The 15,161-nt window shown below is 51.6% G+C and overlaps 1 protein-coding gene across 12 annotated transcripts in view; it reads right to left on the bottom strand.

The window, feature by feature from the left end:
* Positions 1-15,161, bottom strand: part of FOXN3 (forkhead box N3) — a 398,912-nt gene that overhangs the window by 216,721 nt on the left and 167,030 nt on the right. For 8 of the 12 annotated variants that reach the window (XM_059182534.1, XM_059182536.1, XM_059182537.1 and 5 more), the window contains one exon: positions 6,506-7,062. In XM_059182534.1, coding sequence (XP_059038517.1) covers positions 6,506-7,048 — 543 coding nt within the window. In that variant the 5' untranslated portion in view covers positions 7,049-7,062. Of the gene's footprint in view, positions 1-6,505; positions 7,063-10,733; positions 10,894-14,290; positions 14,460-15,161 lie in introns of those variants that run through there. The other 4 variants (XM_059182532.1, XM_059182545.1, XM_059182541.1 and 1 more) reach the window with 3 other exon arrangements.

Below are 15,161 nucleotides of genomic sequence, written 5' to 3'. Positions count from 1 at the left end.
CCTTAGCGAGGTCAGTAACAGCCATCACTATGGGAGGACCTGAGAAAACAGTGTATTTTGAAACAGAAGGGCCAGAAACAGGAAACATAAGCAAAAGGAGGGGACAGGGAGGAAGGAAGGACTTCTGCTGGTAAGTTCCAGGAGCCAGGAGGAAAGGGCGTTGGGGGGGCTCACTGGACCACCAGCCGCACATTCAACTCTGCATCCTTCCAGCACTTGGTGTACTGAGTAGAGTAGGAACGGACAATAACGGATATTTTAAGAAGTCTTTGGAACGAGCGAATGAGCAGACAATGAACAGCCGGCAAGATTGGGACAACAGAAATGCATTCCCCCCACCCCCGCCAATGCATCTAGTATCTGGAAGAATCAGAAAGAAGCAGAGTGCTGGGATCCGTGGGAGAACGTGGCCAAGGATGGTACAGGCTTCTTGGAATGACCGGATGCTGGTACGAAACGCTCCCTACTCCAGCGCTGGCGACAAGGGGTTGTATTTACTTAAGGCGCTGGGACACCATGAAAAGGTTTCAACCTTCTAAGGCAACAAAGTCTACGTTTAGCACGGACAAGAAAAAGCCACGTGCTGGGCAGTATGCACTGGTGAGCAAGAGGCAGCCCATAGGAAGAAACTTTCATTTTCCGCCTGTCCCCCAATTCCACATTACCCTGATTTTTAGGACCTTCCCCACCAAAACCAGACTACGGAGTCCTTCAAAGGGCATCCCTTACCCAAAATAAAAGAAGTCATCTCTTCTTCCTAAAAGCACCATCATTGGAACGGGTGCACGGACTAGCATCACGGGAACGGGAAAGGCTCCTGATACGGCGCTGACACTACCAAAGTGGGGGGCAGAATAGAGGCAACAGTGCATATGGGGGTGTCCCGCCACATAAGAGATCATTTTCCAATCTGCCTTTGAGAAAAAAATCTCATCCACGTGGATGGAGAAGCGAAACATAAGGGACCTGGCAACTGGAAGGGAGAGCTTGTGTGAACAGTGTCTGTGCACAGAGAAGGGACCCTGGAAGCAGGAAGTCGAGAGGGCAGTGGTAGGCTTCGTACAGATGCCACATCTCTCTTCCCATTTGCTGACCACGACAGAATCTGGCCCCATCTCAACAGCACAAAAAGATTCTCTGTGTTTCTTTCTCTACCCTGCACCCCCAAAGTAAATTCTGGGTTTACTGGTGTTATTTTAGTTCCCTATAGGTCATGTTCATAGACTATTTTGAGGAAGAATGTAGAGATCACCTGCAACAGCCTGTCTACCGAGTGTATTCGAGCACCCAGGTTAGTTTAAGCGGAAGGCCCTCCAAACCTGGACGGAGGGAAGCTGAATTCCCATTCTCCCACTTACCAGCTTTGTGACCTCTGGGGAGTTCCTTAACGGCTCTGAGCTTAACTCCTCACCTATTTGAAGAAGGAAAATAGGACCTACCTCACAGGACTGTAGTGAGGAAGTGGGATATGGCATATGGAGGGTTTAAAGAAGGGGTTTCCATATTGTGTCTGTTACTGTTATTACAAAATACACGTGGCTTTTCCCTTCTCCTGAGTCGGAGGTTCCATTTGTTCATCCGCTTTTTATCGAATGAACAAAATCTTGGGATCCTCCAGGAATACGCAACATGCAGAGTCACAGGGCACGCGGTCAATAATTTCAGGCTGTCTGCAGAGCCTCTGATCTCCAAAGACCCCAGTGAAGAAGCCTGGCCATTACAAATTCCTGCTTCCGCGTGAGAGCCAAGACAGCTTAGCACCAGCATCAAAGCTAGAACCAGGTAGCCTGGCTTCTAATCCACTCCTCTTTCAACCAAGACAATAAGCTAAAACTGTATTTAAAGCACTCAGCCCAGGGGGCATGTGGCTGGCTAAGTAGGAAAAAAGCATGTGACTCTGACTCTTGGGCTTGTGGGTTCCAGCCTCCTGCTGCAAACAGAGAATACTAAAAAAAACTAATAATAAAATAAATAATTTAAAAAAATCCAGCTCTGGATATAATAAACATACTATTTATTTATCTATCTATCTATCTATTTATTTATTTATTTATTTGGCAGACAGAGATCAGAAACAGGCAGAGAGGCAGGCAGAGAGGCAGGGGGAAGCAGGCTCCCCGCTGAGCAGAGAGCCCAATGCAGGGCTTGATCCCAGGACCCTGAGATCATGACCTGAGCCGAAGGCAGAGGCTTTAACCCACTGAGCCACCCAGGCGCCTCAACATACTTTCTTAAAAATATATATTTATTTATTTAACAGAGAGAGACACAGCAAGAGAGGGAACACAAGTAGGGGGGAGTGGGAGAGGGAGAAGCAGGCTTCCCGCTGAGCATGAGCCAGATGCCAGGCTTAATCCCAGCATCCTGGGATCATGACCCTAGCCAAAGGTAGACGCTTAAGGACTGACCCACCAGGCACCCCAATAAATATACTTTTGTAGAGTGTTTCCTTGGTAAACCCTCTTGCAACAACATTTTTCATTAAACTAGTAAGAAGTAAAGAGAAGGCACAGAAATAGAAACACACATACCCAAGCGGTTATAATCCAGTCTGTAAAAGGGAATGGCACTTTACTTCTCCTTTACAAGTACTCAGAGAGGTTAGCAGGGGCTCATCTTACAGTCTTAACCAAGATCTGTATTTATGGGGTATAAAACTTAATTCTCAGACTTTGAAACTCTCCTGTGATTGATTCAGGCAAAGGTCCAGCCACTGCTGGTGGGGAACTCTGCACAGGTGCAAACAGCCAACCCCGCGTGGGCCCACAGCTGACACTCGGCATCCCCAGGAGGGGCCACCAGCCTTCCTCACGTGAGAACAAGGGAGAATGGTCTATAAAGCATTTTAGGGGGGTGGGGGGCCAAACTTGATCCAGCCTTACTTCCATTTCACAGAAATACAAGGGGATAAAAGAACATGCTAAATGAAATTGCCATGAAGCCGCCGGAAGCTGGGCCACTCCAGAGCACAATGGATGGGTCTCTAATGAGGAAGGGCACTGGAAAGGGGAGGGGCCGAGGCTGCTGTCGAGGAAAACAGACGCCAGGCACCTAACAGCCAACTGCACAGCATAAACCACGTTTGGATCCCAATTCAATCAAACATTCTATAAACCCTCAGAGATCTCTAAATATGGATCTGATATTAGGTGAGACCAAGGAAGTGTTTGCTTGGTTCAGGGAGATGCCGGAATTGAGCTGATGTAAAACCTGGCGATTTTTCTTCTGCACACGGTAGGTAAAAGAACATGGGGGAAAAAAAAAAGTTAAAACAAAACAAAACAAAAAAAAAAGGACTTGAGATCTGGATCTGCTTCGAAGCTTGCGAACTCTCGAGCTGGTTGTGGGCAACGGGGGTGAGAGGGAGTCATCATGCTACTCTCTCTCCACGTGTGTCTGAATTTCTCTAGGATTACAAAAAAAAAAAAAATTCTATCTTTCACAATCCCTTTTAAGTCTTTATGTATCCAAGTCTTATAAGAGATAAAATATAGAGGCACCTGGGTGGCTCAGTTGTTAAGCATCTGCCATCAACTCAGGTCATGATCCCAGGGTTCTGGGATCAAGCCCCACATCGGGTGCTCTGCTCGGCAGGAAGCCTGCTTCTCCCTCTCCCACTCCCTCTCCCACTCCCCCGGCTTGTGTTCCTTCTCTTGCTGTGTGTCTCTATCAAATAAATAAAATCTTTAAAAAAAAAAAAAAAAAGAGAGAGAAATGGAAGCAAAACTGTCTATTCTCCCCGACTTACTCATTCATGAGATGTTCCCGATGAAATCTCAGCTTTGGAAAGAACCCAAGAGGGCATGTAGTTCAGGGAGTCTCAAATCTGGCTGCAAGTCAGAAACACCCATAGAGCTTATCAGAACCACCAATCCGTCCCCAACCCACCTCAAACCGACTGAATGAGCATCTCCAGGGCGGGAGCCAGAAATGCTCATGGCGCGGTGCCCCAGGGGTTGCTGGTGCAGTCTTGGAAGATCCCTCTCCCACATCCCAGGCAGGCAGGTATCCAGCAGGGGACGTGTTCCAAGCCCGCAAGAATAAGGACCACACCGGATCCTGCAATCTCAGTGATACTGAGCTTAAAACTGTGTTCCACACTTTCAGAAGAAAAAAAAAATTGTCTATAATGTGCAAGCCTTCCGTTCTCCCCCTTCAACGAACACATATTTCTCACCAACATTCGGGGGCACTTGGTCGCTGCACAGTGGCCCAACCTCAATGTGGAAGCTACCAGCAAGTACAATCCCCCGGGGCGGGGGGAGAAAAACAAGCTTACCTGTACAGCCAAAGAGGCTTTCACTGAGCAAAGTGTCAGGGAGAATGCCTTCCCCTTTACTGAGCTAGCCAGAGGAGAAACCCCAAATGGAGGGGCCAGCACGGGCACCCTGGAAAGCGGTGGGAGTAACCCAAGAAAGGAGGAGAAACGGAGGAAACTCACACTCTGGGCTCTGTTCTCGTAAAATCACAAACAATGGGAACAACCTCCCAACGACAACACTGACTGGCATCCGATAAGAAACACGTCAATACAGGTCGGCACAGCTAGGAATCCGGAACCCCACATTTCCTAAGATTAACAATCTCAAATCCATAAAGCCATTCCACTTCCACAGGACAACCGTCACCCCTGGAAAAATGGACTCCCCGAGCAGGGGCTGGGGGCACACAAGGGGGAGATGGCACTCCAGCCTGTGTGCCTTCACTCACATGCACACCCCGCCCAACACACCTGTCACCGGGGGAGGGGGGGCTCCGTCCGAGTCTCACTGCACACTGCAGAGCTGCTTTGTTGAATGGCTCTGAGTGAGCGTTTGCTCCGTTACTTTTCTGTGTGCTGGCTTCGGGCAAACACGGAGCCAGGCGGGGGGTGACACGCAGGACAGGTTCGTGCCAAACTGAACGTGCTGTTCACCGCCTTCTCGGGGACATACGACTCTGGGGGACCTGGACAGCATTTTCTTCACTGTCTTCTCATCCTGGAGTTGCTTTCTAAGATTTTCCCCTCCTAACCATAAAGACCCAGCTATACAGAAATATTTAATAGCACGGACTTGGATCTTGACGGGGTTGCGGTGAACCCTCTTTAAGTTCAAAGAAGAATGGTAAAGCAGTCAACAGACCAAGTACGAGGTCGGTCTCCGTGTGCTCCTTTGGCGAGGTGGAGGGAAGGACAGAGAGCAGTGGACACCCAGGGACAGCGGCAGCGCCCCACGAATGTCACACTTAGTGAAAAATACGGACGTGTGGTCTATTTGCATGTGCACACCAGACCCAGGCATCGCCTGGCCCAGCAGTCAAAGGCAAAGCTCCTGAGTGTCCACATCCTTGCCGGGGTTCCCAAGCAAGCCCCCTCCTCAAACCCTGCATACCCACTCCCCATCTTGAACATAAACTCCAGGGGAACAGCATTTGCAGAAAAACGTGTCCCAGCTGCAGCAAGGAGAAATATGGCGCCACCCCTTCTTGATTCATACTCTTCCACGCCCAAGACGAGCAGAGTTTTCTCCAGCTTAGATTTTACTGCAAACAGGACCATGTTTCTGGAGAAGGAAAGGCCCCAACACTGCACAGCCAGTGGACCCACAGCCGAACTTCAAGAAGGGGCAAAAGCAGATCTCCAGCTATACAATGAAATGTCACTATGGTGAAAACCCAGGCTGAAACATACAGGAATAATCTGACAACTCTGGGGCCAGAACATTTCCCAGCTTACGTCCCAAATGCAGCTGTTAACTTTTCAGAACTCCAAAGTCAGACCGCAGCTCTGCGTTCCAGCCCTGTCAACCCTCTCTCTACTGTTCCTACCATGATATTACAGAAACTCTCGTTTCAGCAGACCAGGAAACCTGGACTAAGACCGTACAGTCAAAAGTCAATCTCTTGGAAGCCCATCTCTAAAGGGAACTTGACCCCAATTTTTCATACCCATTGTTTTGAAGTTACCACTTACGTGTATGCCTGATTTTATTGGAGTCACCTCGGCAATCCACGTCTTTGTCCGGTATGGGAGTGTACTGTTTGGCCACCTCCCAATGCCCATTACTGTCCATTTATTCTAGAATCCTGGAGAGGCTGCCCCTCTCCAAGTTAACACTTAGAAAAGAAATGCCATTTTTCTCTTGTCCCAGGTGGCAATTTTCCTCCAATGTATACATACATACCCCACGGTTAATGGCTGTCCTTGGAACATGGACAAAGGGACCCATCCACATTGAGCGATGATCCCAAGAACCAATCAAGTATGCGAACCACCGTTTTGCGATTATGTTCAGATACCACAGTGGGAAACCCTCAATCCAGCATGAAGACCAGAAACACAATCCAATGACCACGTTGAAGGCAAAGGACGTTCTCTGCCACCAAATGAATGAAATAAAATTACTCAATTATAACTGCGCCCTTCGGTGTAGTGAATTTACATCCCTCGACATTGTTTTTTCATGGGGAGAAAGGGCACATTTTTAAAAAAGAAAAACTTGAGTTCCAGACCCAAAAAGCTTACCTGACTCCTCTCCTTGTCCACTTTCTTAAAACACTTATTCAAAGACAAATTATGTCTCACTGAGTTTTTCCACCCAGTAGGTGCATTTGCAAAATACGGAAAATGTTCCAAGATCCAGTTGTAGATATCCTTTACTGGCAGGCGCTTGGTTGGAGAGTCCTCGATGGCCATAAATATGAGGCAGCTGAAGGAGTAGGGGGGTTTGCAGTTGGGGTTCTGCCTGGCATCGTAGGGCATGTCAGAGTGGGCAGGGGATGGAGGGGTGTCATCGTCCAGGTCCTGGACAGGGCTGACACTCCTGAGGACTGACTCCCCGAAGCTCTTCAGCAAGTTCTTGCTCTCGTGAAGCCAGTTCAAATTGGTCAGCTCCTCATCTTCCATGGCCCCCTCTTCTAATCGGAGGTCAGGCAGAGAGAAGTCGAGGTCATCGTCCTCCTGCAGGGCCTTGGAGAAACCACCGCCCCGGTAACACTGACTCAGCCCACTGGAGACGCGAATTCCTGAGCTTTCTGGCTTCTTACTGGGAGGCATGACGGGACCCATTTATGTGAAGGCTCCTGGTGAACAGAGTACAAAGAAAAGATGAGTTGGGGAAACCCAAAACAGAGGCAGCTGTGCCCTCCTCATTCTTTTGCGCCCACCCCCCCAACCCCCACCACTTCTATGGACCCCATGCCCCTGGGAACAGCATCTCCTGCTGCCAGGCTGAGGACAACAGACCCACCACCCCATCACTCCACCACTATAAAGTAAAAGCAGTCCACGAGTGTAGCCCTGTGACCCTGCCACCTCTTAAAATACAAGGAGACTGAAACTATTTACAGTATCTTTAATAATGCAAATACATCACAAAAAGAATGGGAACTCTACAAAGCTTTCTTCCCAGATTCACATCACCATTATATTATCACTGTGCCCCGCTGGGAATAATCAGTTATTTCTTAGTGCCTCAGTTTCTCCTCAGAATATGAATGCATAGTGGCACCTGGGTGGCTCAGTGGGTTAAGCCTCTGCCTTCAGCTCGGGTCATGATCTCTGGGTTCTGGGATAGAGCCCCCCAATGGGGCTCTCTGCTCAGCAGGGACCCTGCTTCCCCCTGTCTCTCTGCCTACTTGTGATCTCTCTCTGTCAAATAAAATCTTAAAAAAAAAAAAAAAAATACGAATGTATATACAGGCAAGAACTCTTTCAAGCCTCACGACAAACACTGCGAAGTAAACACCATGCCCCACACTCTGGTCACTTGGGGTTCTAGGCCTCAGGGTTTATCCTTCCCTCCCCGCCCCCACTGCAAAATACCTGCAAGTTTAAGACCAGGTGTTTCAGATTAAGTTCAGCTGTCTCCACATGAAAACCATGACAACCGTCCCAGAATTAACATTCTGACCACAGCATGTGCTGATTGGTAGTGTTTTATATCTGACTGTATCTTTCCTCCACAAGCAATGGCCCCAAACTCTGCAACTTTAATCACAGCTGGCAAGTTTAGAGAGTGGTAAACAAGGAAGTCTGTGGGTTGGAACTAGAGGAAAAAGTGCGTTCAATTACTGGGACACTACACCCCAGATGAAAAACTGAGTAACTCTGGGCACCGCACCAATCAATGGGACTGTGAAGACAAGCCACTAACTGAAATTATAATTGGTGAATAAAGTTAGAGGAGCAACCTGCAGCTTAAACTGGAAGGTAAACGCAACAAAAATCGCTACAGAATTCTATTCTGCACCCCCCATGCCACCCCCATTTTTATCAATGACCTAGAACAGGGAGTACAACTTCGGATGAGAAAAGAAAATGAGGACGTGGCAAGTCCACAAACAGAATGACCCCGATAGATACAAAGCATATTCAACCCTCGAGTACTCAGTGTAAGACAGAAAGAACAGTAAAGATAATGAAAGAGGTCTCCCACTGTCCACTCACAGCGCTCACACGATAGGCTTGGTTTAAGAAGCATGTCTGTTTTATTTTCTCCCCGTGAGTAAGAAGATCAAGCCATCTCTCCAGAAAAACAGAATGAACACAAAAGCAGACACGATCATTCTAAGACTCCAAATGCGCATTGGCAGTGTGCTGAAAGTAACTGCTTCAGCTGGGGAAGCTCTGGAATGGGATTCTAGAAAGCGTAATGTGAGACACCCAATGGCCAGCCAAGGGTGCCTGAAAACTCCAGCACCCTCCCTCCAACACAAGGTCCCCACACAGAACCTGCGGGCAGAAGGCGGGAGGAAGCTTTCCGGAGCTACTGAGAGATGCCCAGCTCCAAGGACAGAAAACTTCCAGTTTCAGCCACAGGGACCTCTTTCCGTCAACAAGAAACCTAACCTGAGTAGCACAGGACACAATTTAAAGAATAAGCTCGTATCTTTAGGTTTGGGGGTATGACAGAAGCCCCGCCTGGTAATGTTTTTACCATTTTTATGAACAAATCAAAGCTAGGCTTGTCTCCCTTCCAGTTTCCCCAGATCCCATCACGAAACCCTAAGTTTCTGAAAACCGGGAATATCCACACAGTAGAATACAAAGCGGAACGAAATACTCCAGGCACTGAAGTCAACTTCAGCTCCAGATGAAAGTTTTATGTCTCCCGAGCTTCCAAACAGGAAAATTATATCATGGCTGACAGTAAAGTAATTTAATTGCACTGTTGCTATGACAACATGCTGCTCTTTCTTTTCAATTTGCTTATTTGTCAGAAGCTTCCCAAAGGAACTAACACACGATACTCCATGTTTTCTTTTGTTTTAAACAAACATTGCCAGCAGTATGGTCTTATTAGAAAAATGGCACTGTGGAGAAGAGAGTGACGGGGGTCCGCTACCTAGGAATCATTTGTCTGCTTTTTGTTTCTGTCCCCTCGTGCTGTCCAACTGTAAATTGCAACCCTATAAATCCAGCATTTTCGCAGCAACGGTATCAAGAGCTGCTGATCACTACAGTTCCATTTTAAAAAACAGTTCCCAGAAACCACCGCTGAGGAGTTTTCCATTATTATAGTCTAACTACATAATTTGCCAAATCTTTTTTTCCTCCTATTTTGGGGGGGGGGGGGGGCGAGCGAGCGAGAATCCAGATCATGTGAGTCTGCAGTTAGGCAAACATTTTTAATCTGCTACCACAATAGGGTTGCTCCACCAGATACGCAAATAGTTACTCACTACTGACCTCCTTACAACTTTACGGTGTGCTATTAGTTACATTCCACACACACACAATCACACACCCTCTTTCTGTTTTTATATGATTTGCTGTGTTTTGTTATCTTATTTGCTTTCCAAGGGAGAAAATGCAGCAGGAAAGCTGCATTTCTTGCCCACTATCAGAAGGTTTCCAAATAACTGACAAACACATTACTGGTCCAGCTTTGAACAGATGTTCGAAGTGAACTTTGAAAAGTTAAGAAATCCTCTCGAAGCCGAGCAGGGCAGTCGCGAGTTTGGAGGGGCCGGGTAACCCCCCTCCGTGCGCGCGCGCGCACGCACGCGCTCCACTCCCGTCTACTGTACTTGTCAAAAACATTTCAAGGGGACCTGCGGGAGCGGCGATTGGCTGCGTCCCGCGTCAATCAGCGACGTTGCCAGGCAACGAGGAAACCGCTCTGCTCCCCGAATACTGGGCAATTGGGAGCTCGCATACCTTCACTGCCGGTCAGATGTCATAAACCTTTTATTGGCCGCACCGCGGCGAGCCTTAAAAACACATCAATAAAAGCCCTCCGTCCCCCCAACTTCTCCAGGGCCCAAAGAGGGTTTCCTAGAGAGCCGGAGTAAGGAGGGGTCAGGCCTCGGGGGTCTCGGGAGACGCTCACTGCCGGTGCCAAGCCCGCACAGTTTGGGGGGAGGGGGCATCTTTGTTAGGAGCCTGTTTCTCATCTTGGGGTCTCCCCTAGAGCAGCACCCCCTCCCCCGGCCCGGAACGGCGGGGATCCCGTCCTCCGCGGACAATACCAACTCTGCTCCTTTCGGGCGTCTTTTGGAAATCGAGACACCGGGAAACAGCCCGCACGTCGGGGCAGGAAACTCTTCGGACCGGGCAACTTCCCCGCTCGGGGGCTGCAGTCTCCCCGCCCGGCCGGGCCCCCCAGTCTGAGCCCTGCCCCCAGGAACTGCGGAGTCCCTCTTCTGCCGTGAGCGGCGAGGTCGCCTCCAAGACGGCCTCGGACGAGCGCCCCCGCCCCGAGTCACCCCAACCCCACCGGGGCGCCAGCGGGAGCGGGGAGCAAACTCACCTGGCCGGAGCGGGGAACGGGGGCGCGGGGACGCCGCAGCCCTTCAGCGGGAGCCCACAAAGTTTCGCGGACGCCCAGCGGGCATCGCTTGGTGGCCCGGCTAAGGACGCGCGGGCGCGGCGCGGCGAGCCCGGGGCGGCGGGCGGCGGGGGGCGGCCGCGGACGCGGGCGGCAGGGGCGCGGGGGTCGCGGCGCGGCATGGGACCTGCGGCGTCCGCCGGGCGCGCCGCGCGTCCTCCCGCCGGCCCCGCCGCTCTCCCCGCCCCGTCCCGCCTCCCGCTCGCCTCCGCCGCGGCGCGTCGGGCCCGGGCGCGCCGAGCGGCGAGAAATTGTTTCCACTGCAAACAAAAAAAGGCGACACATGACCAGGCAGGAGGAGGGGAAGCGCGGGGAGGGAGGGGCGCGGAGGGGAGGGACGGAGCGGAGGGGGCGGAGGGAGCCGGAGAGAGGGAAAACGTGGGCCGGGCCGCCGGCTGCCCGGGGTGCGGACCCGCCGGGGCGGCCCATGTCCGCGCGCCCCTCGCCGCGATCGACCCCGCGCGCCGTGCCCGAGCGCTTTCCGGGGGACGCACCAGGGCCCGGGCCGGCCTGGGCCGCGCGGACTCGCCTCCCGCCGCGCCGCGGGGCGGGGGTGACCGGCGCGGGCCCCAGCGACCCGGGGTAGCCGCGACCGTGGGCGGCGGGGCTGGCGGGCGGGCGGGCGGCGCGCGGCCTGCCCCTTCCCCAGCCTCCGGCCACGCGGGCGGGCCGGCGCTGTGCCGCTGGCAACGTGTCGCCGGAACGCTCCTACCCCATCCGCATGCCTTACAAGGCTCGAAAGTAAAAATAAAAAGAATTACGATGCGGGCGAGCCTTGCGAGGGGGAGAAGAGATTCCACTTCTCCCCAACTACGGCGTCCTGGCGGGGCTCCCAGGCCGGTCCCCAGCCCTCCTCCAGCGCCCACCTCGAGCCCTGGGAGGAAAGGCACAAAGGCACCGCAGCCCCCAGCCCCGCTGGCCGCTCCTCCTGTCGTCTGCCGGCGCGTGTCTGCGGAGGGAGGGAGGGTGGCCATTACAGACAACCGAGCAAGAGGCCCGTCCTAGAGGCCACGCCGGTAGGTAGGGCCTCTGGATGGGTGGGGGACGCTCAGCGCCGCGACTGACTTAGAAACCTCGAGAGAAACCCGGCCTTATCGCCTTCACATTTCGAGTTCTCGGGAACCCGACAGACAATTAGCAGGGCCACCCAGCGACCGGCGGCGCAGCCACCACTCCAAGTCTTTAGGCTCCTCCAAGGAAGGGCCACCCACTGCTAAAGCTGCCTTGGGAGAGGATGAGAGGAGAGTCCAACAGGACACCCTGGTGGTGACACAAATAAAAATAGGATTGCACCCCGCTTGCACAGAGCCAAATCTGTAGGTTCCTCCACAGAAGAGAAGCCCAACCCATCACCCCTACCCGAACCCACCTGGGCCTGTGGACCGGCCATTTTGAGCTGAGAAGGGAAGAAACAGCGGTGAAGCCCCTCAGAAAGCCCTCTAGTTTGCAGCATCTCATAATGGAGCCAAAAGGGGAGAAAAAACCCACAGGGCTCCTGAATTTTTCTTCCCCCCAAAAATAAACCCCAACTGATTTGGGAGTCATTCCTTTTAACAAAGCTTCCAAGTGGAGGGTGGCCGATCTTTAAAAACACTCACCCCAAGGGTTATTACTTACCCTTGGTCTGGCAAATCCCACCCAGGAGATGACTCCAAGGTGGAGGCCCAGGGGTGGCTGGCGTTCATCCAGCCCCACCCTTCTTAATTACTGAGCACTTGACATGACCTACCCAAACTCACTAAGCAAAAGGTGTAAGGTGAGAGAGACAGCTCTGAAGCCTCACAGAGGTACTGGTGACATCAGCGATTGGACATCGGTCAAGTGTAGGTGGCACCCTCCTTCTGCCTATCTGTTGAGGGACTGAATCTCCCGTCAAAGCAACCAAGGCCAGAGACCTTTGTCCAAGCCCCCTTGCCCACCCAGAGAGGAAGAAATACTCCCCTGCCATCCTTCCCACCCATCACCAGCTCCCAACTCTCCCCATGGCCAACAACACTCACACGGTACCTAGAAATTTCTTTCACACTAAGACAAGTGGTGTGTTAATTTTCACTCCAGTCCTTTCTTTGTCCTCAGAGTTCAAGCACACAGAATAGGTCATTCTTGAAATTCTCCGTGTGAGCTGTTTAGCCTCCAGTGTCCAAACCAGCCATGTAGGTGAACAACACCTTCAAAACAGGCATGCCTTGGGCCAGGAGAAGCCCTGAGTAGAGGGTGGAGTATGGTGAGGTCAGCTGTCTTTTATGAGCCTGCCTCTCTTTCCTTCTGCATGTTTTCAGTTTCTTCCCTTCTCAAACATATAGACCTTCTCTAATTATGACTGGGTTACATCCCAGGAAGCCCATCATCCTAAACTGAAAATATCCAGGAGTCAAAAATGCATTTCATACATTTCATACACCTAACCCACCGCGTATCACAACTCAGCCTAGCCCACCTTGAACGTGCATAGAACACGTACATTAACCTGCAATTGCAAATTGCAAAATCACCGAACATACATGTTGGATATCTCATGAGGTAACTTACCGACTACTGTCCTGCAAGTGGAAAACAGAAGTTGTATGGGTACAGAATGGCTGCAGCCTAGCCGGTTGTTGGCCCGGTGATCCCATGGCTGTCTGGGAGCTGAGGCTTGCTGAAGCTGCCCAGCCTCCGGAGAGGGGATGGGACAGGATATCACTAAGTCAGGGAAAGATCCGAATTCCAAACGTGAAGTCTGGTGTCTACCAAATGTGTATCGCTTTTCACACCGTCATAAAGTCAAAAAATCGTATGTCAAACTATCATACGTCAGGGACCATCCGTATTCCTTAACCCCGCTCTCCCACTTATCCTGGGTGAGACGGCAGGAGGCATCAGCCTGACGAGGCAGTGGGGGGCCAGCACTGCCTAACATGGAGAGCGACCTACACGCATCTGCCTACCTGTCCGTCTGAACTGGGGGAATCCATTCGCACATTTGTTGAAAACCAGAGCAAGGTTTGGTGCAGCTCCTTTCCACCTTTAAATTCCACAGAACCACACCTCTGCAATAGATGCTCCCTGACCAAAGAGTGCAGAGGCCAAAGTCTTTGGGACAACTCCATGTTCAATACCCTTCCTGAACATTCAGAAGTTCCCTTGCCCCTGAGAAGTCTCCAAAAAGCCATTTTTTACAAACATGTTCAACAGCAGAATCCTGCGTGTGCCCTGGAACTCACTTTGGGCAACACTTACATCCTGGCTGGGGAGCGGCTGGGACGATTCCACAGCCCCTTCCAGGCCTGGGCCGGAGGCACATGCACGTCTGCAGCGGGAAGACCTGGCTTCCCGCCCAGCCAGTCCCCAGTCGGTGTGGAACCTCAGGCTCCTCCTGTGTGCAGAGGAGTGCCTCTCCCCTTGACGATTTCTGCCATCTTCTCCAACATGCTCCCCTGCCCTGCACCGTGGAAGCCTCTCTCCCCATCCCTGGTTCTTTGGCTAACATGGTTACTTACAGAATAGTTCAGTGTAGCGCCTCCGAGCCCCCATGACGCAGTAACACCTGAAGAGATGAGCAATAAGAGGCCACTGCAGGTGGGAGGGCTGGGGACCTTCGTGTATGAGAAGCAACCTGAGGCCGGCCTGCAAGCATGGTCTCCTGGATCCTTCAGGCTGACTCCAGTGAAGAGGACAAAGGAGTGGGAACCCAGGTCAGCCCAGGGCAGGCAGCACAGCTGGGCTTCTCAGAATTGGGGAGTCATGTGGCAGTCCCTCCCTCCCCTTCCCTCTGAGACCACAATGTCTTTCCCACTTCCCTCTACACATCTCCTCCCTACAGGTTGGCACTCTCTGCTCACTTAGGACCACCTGTGGCTGCCAACACCAAGGCCACAACTTCTGACTCTCCATACCCACCACCTACAGACTGCCTCTGCCTTCCATGCCATGGTCTACATCCTCAGGGAAATAACCCGATTGGCCTAGCCTGATTTAGATGCCTTTTCCTTTCTGCCCTTTCCCTCCTGTCCACTGAGGCTAGGTGCATGAAGGAACCATCAGGAACACCAGGACGAGGGATGACTTTAGAAGGAGGATATCTAATGAAGACGAGTTGGTGTCTGACCTGTTACAAATGGGGAAGTCATGTTAAAGACCTGAGCTTTTCAATTAGGGACACCCAGGAAGCCATACCTAATAGGTCAGAATCTTCTAGAATGGGTCCCAGGCATGCACATTTTGAGAAGGCACTACAGGAAGAGTTCATGTTCCAGGCAGGAGAAATGGATGGCACAAGAAAATGTATTAAATGTGGCTTGATCGTATTAGAAGATGCACTGGTTCCTCAAACAAATATTGACTCCCTACCAAGTACATAGCATTTTGTAA

Source organism: Mustela lutreola, chromosome 7, assembly GCF_030435805.1.
Source record: "Mustela lutreola isolate mMusLut2 chromosome 7, mMusLut2.pri, whole genome shotgun sequence".
NCBI lineage: Eukaryota > Metazoa > Chordata > Mammalia > Carnivora > Mustelidae > Mustela > Mustela lutreola.
This window is presented reverse-complemented; position numbering and strand designations above follow the sequence as displayed.